Raw genomic sequence first — 12,145 nt, 5'->3', positions numbered from 1 at the left:
AGTCTGATGCATTACCGATACCTTCAGCTAATCGTGGAGTATTATTTACAGATTGTGCGATTACCACAGCTACTGCATCAGTTTAGCGTCAATTGTTCCGTTAACCAATCTAGGTTCATCTGTTCCATTGCGTAGAGTTCAAAGTTCCTCTCATGCCTCACAAGCCGAAGTCCGTTCGGTTCGGACAGAGCTGAGTAGCATAATCAGTTTATCGTTCCATTCAAGCTGGAAATAATGGATCGTAAAAAAAGTTTTCAGTCAGCTGCATGATCTCAACCGAGGTGGCTTTCCACCGTGGGTTTCTCCAAGCTCGTGCACATTAGGGTGCGACTTAAATTTTGAACATTTTTAATGCTCACAATTCGTGTGCTCTTCTGAATTTAAATTACTTAAATAGAGAAACCACGAAGTTTGAGGCAAAAATATTAACATTTAGAGATGAATCAAGCGATTTGAAATTTAAATTTCAAGTTGTAAAGTATGGCCTTTGATTGAATATTATTTTTATTTTCAACACATTTTGGAACTTTTAGCACTATTCTTTTGATAATTAAAAGATTTTTAGGTGCTTCCTTCTCCGTCCACTAGAAGCGCTCAACTTGTCGAGTCTAGTACACGACACTGAGACGGCCTTACTGTTGAGGTCAAGATACGCGTATCTGTCAAAGAATACAAACTATAGTAGAATTAAATGGTATAGTACTAAATTGGGTTTTTCATTTACTCATTGGTATTCCACTAGATAGCGCGAAGATTTATTATCATTTAAAACATAAGCCGTACCCTAGCCACATTTTTCCTCCATTACCGAGGAGAGTAAAAAGTTTAAACTGTTTCCAAAAACTAATGCCCGCTTTTAAACTAACCCCGCGATTTCTCTCTCTCTCCGTCTCGTTCCAGATTCCGCCAGTGTGGTCGTCCATGTCATAAACGGCGAACAGCCAGCCGCAATGCAGCACGGGAATAGCAGCGCCAATGGCATTTTAATAAATAAACATAGTTTTAGTTTAGCGTACATAGCAGCCGTTCCGGTCGGTACAAATTTAATAATATCATTAACATCGTCATCCATCGGTTTTGTGCTGAAATCGTTTCTCCTGCACGGTGCCTACAGGTGACTCGTGCTGTAAACGTTTGGGGTAGTTAAACTATGCTAGGGTGTATAAATGGGCGCCACTGATTTGGTGTTTCATTGGGTCGTTGAATTGTTTCATCGTATGTACCTACTTCTTTTAGTTTTGATGCAAATGCTTCGATTTATATCGCCATTGGATACATTTATACCGAATTGCAAGGATGCTGGAGAATAGAAAAATATTATGTAACTGTGGGAAAAAGCTGATCACGGCGTGAATACGACAAAGGATTATCACAAAAAATAGGCATCGTCAAATCTCTTACTGTTCGAATGTATAGGGTTTCTTTGGCATTTTCCTCCTCTTTTTTATTATTTTATTAACACAACAGTTGTTATAATTCTGTTCTGTACTACTAATCCGAGTGGCTTCAGCTATAGTCAACATACGACACATTTAACCCCAAATTGTCTCGACATCATCCCAACTGCCTTATTTCACCGACCCGCTTTCTTACTAGGGGGAAATCTGTAATGAGACCCCTGAGAAAGTAACACAAGGACTTTCATCTTACCTTACTATCTGGGGAGCACATGGGCTTCATTCTCACTCAACGGTCCATTACGATCTATTACTCAACGGTCTACTGCGGATGCACGTCTCGAGTGCGGTAACAGCGAAAAAAAGGGAAAACAACTCTGTACCACGCCACCTTTCTTTGGTTTGGGCTACAAGTCCGATGTCCGCCTGGAACTACCTCAGGAGGCGGAGGGCTTGTTGATGCCTCTACGCCTTTTTGTCACCTCTTGCTCTATTCGATCTGGCTGCGATTTGTCTCTCGTCACTCACATTTTGGGGCCGAGCAGACGCCTGGGTCATGTGAGACTTTTTTTTTTCGATAGATGATACTGTGTTTGTTGGTGCGCTTGACTTCTTCTTTCTGCTCGTCATGCTCTCTGGGCCGACCGATTGGATGCCGAGATTGGTCTTGCAATTCCGGTTCAGGGGTTCGCAGGCGCCCTGACTACCCAAAGGTGGCGGTTCGTCGTGATCGATACTTCTCGGCTTAGTTCCCGACGATGCAACGAGCTTACTTTTTTTATGACCGATAGAGTGCCGAAGTCGGCTCAGAGATTTCGGATGGCTTCGGGTTCACTGGCGCTCCGACGACTCAAGCTGGTGATACGGTCGTACTACTCAAAATAGCCTCCGACGAAGATCTTCTAAACCGATGCTATCCGGGCAGATGCCGAGGTCGGTAATGCGATTCCGGTGGAAGGAAACTTCCGGTTAACAGGTACCCCGACGACCATTTGCCGGTGCTCTTTCGATCTACTCAGCTAGTTCCCAGCGAAGGATCTAGCTTACTCCGATTCGATGGTGGTCGACCAAGTGTCAGGGTTGGTTCTGCAATTCCGGTCGGGAGGGTGACTTCTGGTTCACAGACGCCTCGACGACTTACCGACACTATGATACGCTCGTTCTACTCAGTCTAGTCCCCGACGGAGGATGTAGCCTACTCCGATCGCGCCCGTTGGTCTCCTCTCTTCAACAGACTGACTTTTCAAGTGCCGAGGTCGTTCCGATAATTCCGGCGGGAGGTTGGCATCCGGTTCAACAACGCCCTGACGACCCGACGTCAAATGCTGCTCTGCTCTGCTCGCCAGTTGCGCTGTAAGCCAAACATTATTTGCACCTCCATATTTGTCATCATATTCCATTATATTAGGTCGAATGCCGTTAGGCCGAATGTCGTTAGGCCGAAGGCCTTTGGGCCGAATGTCGTTAGACCGAAAGGTTCATAAGGCCGAAAATGGCCGATAGTTCTTGTGAACCTAGAAGACCACAATAACCGCTGTGAAATATAACTAGAAAGAACAGCTTTCGATTAAAAGAAGAAAAAACACTGATGAATGTTTGATTCATTTATTTAGTTAACATCTAGACAGAATCAACAATTTCACGCCACAAAACTCGGTTCGTGGCCGCATCTCTCCATCCTCGGTTCTGCCCCACACTCGCCAAATCGATACGCACTTGATCCGCCCACCTAGCTCGCTGCGCTCCACGCCTTCTTGTACCAACCGGATCCGAAGCGAACACCATCTTTGCAGGGTTGTTGTCCGGCATTCTTGCAACATGCCCTGTCCATCGTATCCTTCCAGCTTTGGCCACCTTCTGGATACTAGGTTCGCCGTAGAGTTGGGCGAGCTCGTGTTTTATTCTTCGCTGCCACACACCGTTTTCCTTCACACCGCCGAAGAGCGTCCAAAGCACCCGACGTTCGAAGACTCCAAGTGCTTGCAGGTCCTCTTCGAGCATCGTCCACGATTCATGCCCGTAGAGGACTGCCGGCCTTATGAGCGTTTTGTACATGGTACATTTGGTGCGGGTGTGAATCTTGTTCACCGCAGCTTCTTGTGGATGCCATAGTAGGCCCGACTTGCACTGATGATGCGTTTGCGTATTTCAGGCTTACGTTATTGTCAGCCGTCAGCAAAGATCCAAAGTAGATGAAATCGTCGACCACCTCGAACATATCCCCGTCTATCGTAACACTGCTACCTAGGCGAGCCCTGTCGCGCTCGGCCCCACCAGCTAGCATGCACTTTGTCTTGGTCGCATTCACCACCAGCTCAACTTATGCTGCCTCGCATTTCGGGTGTACTCGTCTGCCACCTTTGCAAATGTTCAGCCGACAATGTCCATATCATCCGCGAAGCAAACAAATTGACTGCATCTCGTAAAAATCGTATCCCACCTGTTCAGACTGGTTCTCCGCATAACACCTTGTAGCGCAATATTGAACAACAGGCGCGAGAGTCCATCACCTTGTCGTAGTCTCCGGCGGAACCCAATCGAACTGGAGTGTTCGCCTGTAACCTTCACACAATTTTGCTCACCTTCCATGGTCATACTTATCAGTCTCGTGAGCTTCCCGGGAAAGCTGTTCTCGTCCATGATTTTCCATAGCTCTAGGGTCTAGGTGGTCGATACTAACGTATGCCGCCTTGAAATCATGGAAAGGTGATGCGTTGCGACCTGGTATTCACGACATTTTTAGAGGATTTAGTGTACAGTAAAAATCAGGTCCGAAGTTATTCGGCCGCCAACAAAACCGGCTTGATAACTTCTCACGAACTTGATTACTACAGGTAACAGACGACGAAAGATGATCTGGGATAATACTTTGTTGTTCGCATTTTGAATGGTGATCGCCTTTCTTGTAGATGGGACATATCACCCCTTCCTTTCACTCCTTCGTAAGGGTATGCGAAATGGATTTTTTCTATGTCGATACGAAACGAAACGATACGCGGAATATATTGCGCTGATAATGACGAAACGAAACGAGATTTAAAAATGTTTCGTGTAACTCGATACGAAATCAAATATCTCACGGAATTTTTCGAAACGAAACGAAATTTTTGAATTTGTTTCGCGGAATACACGTTTAAGTTAATTTTTTCTTGTCAAAAGCTGGAAATTTGACAATAGGCATAAAAAACATCTTTTTAAATCCTCTATCATATGGAAACCTGAGCGTTGCTCAGCGAAATCCTTACATGTTTTGGTAAGACTCTTTTCTGTTTGGTTGAAATCTTATGAATAACATTATGAGGTTTCATTTCAATATATCTGACACACACACAAGGCAATGACTGCGTTTAATTTAAATGTTACAACTAAGAAGTGGGTCGAAAAGCAGTTACAAACATTTAAAACAATCTCAAAAATATTGAGAGGAGCCCAAAATTAATTTGATTTTTAGAAATGCCTTACAATTCTTTTAATCATGTGGATGTGATGTTATGCTAATATATACCGTAAAACGGGGTAACTTTGATAATGCGGGTAACTTCGATAGTGCGAGACCCACAACATATTAAACGAAATAACGAAGTTTCTGTTAATCAGTTAAGCAAACGAATGCCAAAGTAAAGAGTATTAGTATGACACTTCATGTCAAAGCTATATACGTTGGAATCAAGTGCATTTGAGGATGTATATGCAAATATTAAAAATTTATAAGATTTTAGCATTTTTGCAACACTTACAAACAATCTGTTCTACGATCACTATTTGATGAAGTCATAATGAGTTCGTCACTTATTCTTGACAGCCTAGTTATAGTAGAACACGAATTCAGTCTCAAATCTCTTAACGAAAAGCATTTTTATAAACAGGGACCATTTTTGTAATCTAAGTCAGAAATTTTCGTATAGCGTTAAACGCCTAGAGGTATGTAACGCCCTATAAATGTTCCGTAATTCATTCATTTTTGTTTGATTTATACTCCATTAACAAAGTTACCCCAAAACAGAAAATCAACTTTCGATTATATGAAAAATAATATATCTATTCAAAATAAATCTTTTGACTATCTATCAAGTGCAATCGATAACTAGGATGTCAGTACTTGTTTTAAAAATATAAATTGTAATTCTTTGAAACAGAATGCATAAATATTGAAGATTTCTTCGAAAAAACTATCAAAGTTACCCCGTTTTACGGTACCATAAAACATGGAATAGAGCGGTTCCACGCCAAATCGGTATACGATGAAACTCGACTACCTTGGATTCAAATGGAATTTTGCACATAGTTTCGATATAATAGAATAAGTTTTTTCCACTGGTGGAGAGACCATTTAAAATCAAGAGTAATTTCTGATAAGGGCGTAAGTATTTTTAGCATCACCATTGTACCTCGGAAACCGTTTGTTATAGAGAAAAAGTGTCTGAGGAGGGATGGTAGACAATCAAATAAGCTTTGTAAAAAAAATATACACTGAAAAAAAAATACTTTTATTTTCATGAACAAATCGAAATTAAACCTTAAAACACAAATTGCAAAAAATAGGTATCTTCGATTTTTTTCAAATTTTTTCTGTAAAATTTCAATGTAAAACCAGATGTTTTAAGCACAGTTTCAACATGGTGCAATCTAAAATAAAAAAGTTTTTCTAAGAGCAACTTTTGGTGTATTTCTGAAAATTCAATTTCTGGTTATAGAAAAGGCGTTTTGATGCTGCAATATGATTCTTTATCCAAAAACAATTCAAAATTCTAATATCAATGATCTTCCTATAAGTAACCGCTTCAAGATATTTGGGATTGAATTATATTGGTATCATAAAACTTAAGAAAATACGCCCGTTTCTTGCATTATTCCAGATGCTCCATCAACAATGTTACGTTAATCTCTTCCCACATTATTGGGTATTTCGTTCACCACTGGACTGCGCAGTCAGTTTTCATAAGTGCGAGAATGTAAATAAAAGTGCGATCCTGCATCAAATCTTGTTGGTGTCTTCAGCGCACTTATTCTACGATTTATAATGAATGAGTGCGCTGAAGACATCAACAAGATTGGATGCAGAATCGCACTTTTATTTTCCTTCCCTCACTTATAAAAACTAACTGCGAGCTAAAAACTAAAGAAAAAGTAGATGGGATATTGATGTGAGAAGAGATTAACGTAACATTGTTGGTGGAGCATCTGGAGTAACTTATGAAACGGGCGTATTTTCTTAAGTTTTATGATATTAATATAATTCAATCCCAAATATCTTGAAGCGGTAACTTATAGGAAGATCATTGATATTAGAATTTTGAATTGTTTTTGGATAAAAAATCATATTGCAGTATCAAAACGCCTTTTCTATAACCAGAAATTGAATTTTCAGAAATACACCAAAAGTTGCCCTTAGAAAAACTTTTTCATTTTAAATTGCACCATGTTGAAACTGCCCTCAAAACATGGGATATTAATGTGGAAAGAGATAAACGTAACATTGTTGGTGGAGCATCTGGAGTAACTTATGAAACGGGCGTATTTTCTTAAGTTTTATGATATTAATATAATTGAATCCTAAATATCTAGAAAACGGCTAGTTTTAGGAATATCATTGTTATTAACATTTTGAATTGTTTTTGGATGAAGAATCATATTACAGCATCAAAACGTCTTTTCTACGGCCAGAAATTGAATTTTCAGAAATGCACCAAAAGTTGCTCTTAGAAAAACTTTTTTTTATTTTAGATTGCACCATGTTGAAACTGTGCTTGAAACATCTGGTTTTACATTGAAATTTAACGGAAAAAATTGGAAAAAAAATCGAAGATAACTATTTTTTGCAATTTGTGTTTTAAGGTTTAATTTCGATTTTTTCATGAAAATAAAAGTTTTTTTTTTCAGTGTACCGTTTTGACCCATATCCCTTTCGGGACGAACCAGCACAATTGTGCTGTTCGGCACCCATTACATTGAATGATTTTTTAAACCAGTAAATCATTGTTTTACCAAACTTTTTTTATTTAGATTATTGCATTATTATTGATACTTGTAATTGAGCGCAAAAAGTTTTGTTTACATCGTGTTTAGAAAACACCAGCTCAGGGTAAACAAAATGTAAACAAACACCGTAAGAATTGAAAAAGTTTTATCTGTCGCAAATTTTCAACTATTCGTTTTTTCTAGGTATGCACAGATACGAATCGAAAGTGAAAGAGTCATTCTTTGAAGTGGTGAAGACCAGATGTGAATTGATTAACTCAGCAAAGATTTCTGGAGGGACAAAGTGGGACCAGCACAATTGTGCTGGTGCCGGCACTTACCCGGTCGATGTTCGTTGTGGACTAACAATTTTCATTTTCAGTATTTTGATCAAGATAAGTGGTTGAATCTGGTTCTAATGTCAACAATAGTGCATAATATTGTATTGGAACATGAATGAGTGATTACATACGAATAATAAAAATTATGTACCGTACAAAAACTATGTAACAGAAAACCATATAGCTTTGGTTTAAAACCTTTTTTTTTATAAGTCCATATTTGAAACAGATTGGGAATCACATTTATTGTCTTACACCGCGTATATCAAAGTTTAAGGAGCAGTTAAATTTTTAGGGAACGTTCAAAAATTACTCCAATTAGTTAAGAGAGTGGGGGTGTACGAAAGTTTGACAGTGCATGTACTAGGGGCTTGGGAAAAAGCGTGATAGTGAGCATAGGAAGGATTTAGATAGATTTAAAAACAATGGACGTAATATTTGAATGTCCCCTTGCTTTGATAATCTGTCAATACCATGTTGAATCGATAATCCATTTTGGTGTTCTACAATGCATGCTGGTTCAATATCTGCGAAAATCTTTACTTACTATTTGCTTCTGAACTGCAGAGTCTTTTAAATGGCGTACTGTTAATGTATGCAGCCCATGCTGGTATTACTTGCAAAAATATTGTCTATTATGTTGATCTACGAAATGCGCTTTAAACTAGGAAACTTTAAACTTTTGCAGTACTATGAACTATTAAGCAATGTATGACATTCTGAAGTTTAGATTATCCTCTCATATACAAAAATATCGGTTTGTTTCTTTTACCTTAAAAAATATATTGTCCATATCTTGAATTTTGAGACTAACATATTAAAAAATCAAATCTGGACTTCATTGCCGTGCGGATAGTGTTGCAAAGTAACTAGCTGCATTGATCAAAGAAATGCGGGCTCAATTCCCGCTTCAGCTCGTTTTTTTGTCAGGAACGTATTACGACTGTGCCATTTGGCGTTGGATGCTAGTCCGTTGATTCGTGTGATGCTCCCTTCAAAGGTCATAATTCTACATGATGCTTTCCAGGAAAATTTTCATGATAGGGTTGACAACTAAAAGTGCCCATGCAACCGAAACGAAAGGGAAAACAAAACTTACGAGTATGGTCAGGGGTGAAATTCCGAAAAACAATAGACGTCATATTTGAATCGTCCCTCAGAGCTTTACATTTTCCTTTGTAATCTAACATACAGGTCACACCGATTGCGAAACTTTAAAAACTCGTGGCAAACCAAAAAGCCTGCTGATCGCAGCTGTCTTATGGATTGTCTTATTAGAAGCATTATCAGCTTCTTTATTTTCGAATCTGATAATTAATAAATAATTGAAAACATTCGAAAAAAATTTGTTTGTTTCATGTAATTTTTCAAATAGCTTTAATATATACAACAATTGCAAAAAGCAAATTCATGCTTTAATCTGGTTAATGAGCTGATTTTGACAATGCGTATTTAAAAGGGTTTTTGAATTCCCTGTTATATGTTAGCTATCCGTCTTAGTTCTTTCAGTCGTACAATGTACTTAAAACTAATATTATAATGACGTAAATTCAATTTTAAGCAAAATACTCTAGCATGAGCATGAGCATGATTGACCGCCCGCAGTTGCTACTTCATTATTGCAAGAACTTCTGTACTTACACAGGGAATTAACAGACGCTACTTGGGATCAGTATCATCCTCAATGTGTAAATACTGGTGCTCTTATTATTATAATAAACAATACCGGCGCCGGCTGCGTCCGAATGCAGGTCAATTTGGGAATGGGAGGGAAATGTTGACGTGTTACTTGCTTTACAGAAGCCGAGAAATCCTCTGCACTTCCACAAGAAAACACTGGGAGTTTGGATATGGGAAAGGATTCGTTTTGGTAAATGATAAATATATAATTCGAAATGAATACGTGAGCATATACACGAATGACCGCACTATCCAAGCCAGACACGATACTGATTTCCTTGCTCGCTCGACAGGAGCATGCAACAGGTTCAACGTATCCAACTCTACTGACGCGTTTTTTTTTTCACCGGCGCATTCCGTTTTTTACTTCCGTGCAACGCGAACCGGACACAATGGATCCGGATTCCGTCGCTCGCCCACAAGGAGCATGGAACAGATTCAGCGGAACCAACACTACTCTCAATTTTAAGCAAAATACTCGATTTAAAAAATGAAATAAAGTTAATTTGATATTGGGGGCAAGATAGCCATAACAGTAAACTCAGCAAGACCATGCTGAGAAAAAAGAAGAAGAAATTTGATGGTAATTACTTGCACTAAAAATTGCGTCATTCTTGGTAATCAACGTCCAAGCTGTCGGGAAAGGGTCCAAGGGTCTCTAAAAAATAAAATTACTTTTCGAGTCTAGTACATGACTCTGATAACGGCTTTATAGTGATGTCAAATAACGCGTATCTGTCAAAAGATACAAACTCTAGTGTAATTAAATGGTACAGTATTTATTTATAAGTATTCCACTAAACAATTCGAAGGTTTATTATTATTTTCAATTTTGATTTTTATTCCATAAATTATTTTTGAGAAAAAAATCTTATAAAATTTCTGAGCATATATACAAACCAAGATGGTTTGGTTGAGACAATTAGTTTTCACACATGTATGTTTACCCGTTTTTCTATGACGTAGGCTAGTTCTTGAATTATAGCGATAAACGTCATCGTCACCTGATGATTTGAATCTTAGAGAAAATATGAAGTATTTTTATAACTCGTACATTGTTTTCGATTCATTTATAAAAAAAATCATATGTATCAATCATATATAATTAAAGTATTTTTTTTAAATTTTAGTGTACATAAAAAAAAAACAAAATTATTTCTGAATTTTTGGGTCACCCTATTCCACGAAAGAGCACCCTAATGACGAAATAAAAAAATACGGGTCCAAAATTTTTTAAAAAGGCATGATTGGAACAATTTTTTACAGAAATAAATAGAATTTTTTTTTCGAACATCGACCGCCTTGGGGACGGACCAGCACAATTGTGCTGGTCTGAACTTGACCCTAAAAAGTTCATGGATTGCTAGAATAGCCAAAATAGAGAAAGTTTTGTTCTACGAGATGATGAGTTTATAAGGTAAATTTTGAAATAATCACTCAAATATGGTCCGTCCCGAAAGGGATATTCCGAACACTTAAGAACAACGGTGACTTCAAATGCATCTGATTGGCATAAATTGGCTGATATTTGGGTAAATTTTAATTTCTTCGCAAAGTCTAACTGTTAGGTGTTGGGTGTACCAATAATAATGTTGATTTGATTATTTTTTGTATTGTTTTAACGTAAAAGTATGGAACAACATTTTGATTCAAATGCCGAACACTGTGTTTATTCTGTCTCATATTCCGAACACCTTGAATAAAATCCCGAACAGCACTATTAAATCGTATTCAAATAAATAATTTCTCAAATAAATTTATCTGAGCTTGTTTTATTGGTCTCAAACTAGAGAATCACCACTACTCCCATGGTAAAAATTATATTGGAAACGTTAAAATTGAATTGCAATTGACTGCCATTTCCTTGTTATTTGGTGACATATTTCAGCGAAACATTTCAACCGAATCGCCATACAAAAACCGAGTGTTCGGAATATGAGTCTGTTCGGAATTTGAGACAAAACGGTATATTTTTTTTACAAAGCCTATTTGATTGTCTACCATCCCTCCTCAGACACTATTTCTCTAAAACAAACGGTTTCCGAGGTACAATTTTTTTTTAAACGGTGGTGCCAAAAGTACATACGCCCTTATCAGAAGTTACTCTAGATTCTAAACGATCCCCAATTATATGAGATAATTTTCGTCTCATATACTCAATACATCTGCGCAGTTTCATCCAAATCGGAATGGTACATGTCAGATTTCAGCATTTTATGGACGATTTCGCGTGGAACCGCTCAATAATGATATTCATTTTTTTTTGCTGTACTTTATGCTTTGTGGCTTGAATGAATGTGATTGGGGACACAAGTCGATAAGTGATCATGAAAACACTGAACTGAGAAGCAGACTCTGTCCCAGTTGGAACATAACGTCAGAAAGAAGAAGAAAAATAAGTAGAACAGAGGAATCACTGGAATATTTGCTTTAGTTTTTGCTGGAGTATTGAATTAAATTAAATTTTAAAAAATCCATCAACACATACCTAAGAAATCAATCAAGATAAATTTAAAAGAACTGCAAAAGTAACAAACTTCAAGAGATATTGCGACAGCAACTTAACCAAGATTGCCTATTGGGGTTAATTTAGAAGTTCCTAATAAATTTTCTGGAAAGCCTTGAATAAACTGTGAATTAATTTTTGGAGGGATCAAATCTGGATGAATGCAAACTTTGAGAGTAAACCTTGTAGAAAATACTGAAGGTATTTCTATTATGTTGTAGAGCAAATACTGGAGAAATGATCCTATTCCAAAATCTGTGAAG

At 37.9% G+C, this 12,145-nt stretch overlaps 1 protein-coding gene across 1 annotated transcript in view; it reads left to right on the top strand.

The window, feature by feature from the left end:
- LOC5566745 (limbic system-associated membrane protein) overlaps positions 1-1,751 on the top strand; it is a 237,842-nt gene extending 236,091 nt beyond the window's left edge. The window contains exon 5 of the mRNA XM_021850728.1: positions 901-1,751. Within this exon, the coding sequence (XP_021706420.1) occupies positions 901-1,118 (218 nt within the window). The 3' untranslated portion in view covers positions 1,119-1,751. The remainder of the gene's footprint in view (positions 1-900) is intronic.
- The last annotated feature ends 10,394 nt before the right edge of the window (positions 1,752-12,145 follow it).

The sequence above is a fragment of the Aedes aegypti genome, chromosome 3, assembly GCF_002204515.2.
Source record: "Aedes aegypti strain LVP_AGWG chromosome 3, AaegL5.0 Primary Assembly, whole genome shotgun sequence".
Classification (NCBI taxonomy): domain Eukaryota; kingdom Metazoa; phylum Arthropoda; class Insecta; order Diptera; family Culicidae; genus Aedes; species Aedes aegypti.
This window is presented reverse-complemented; position numbering and strand designations above follow the sequence as displayed.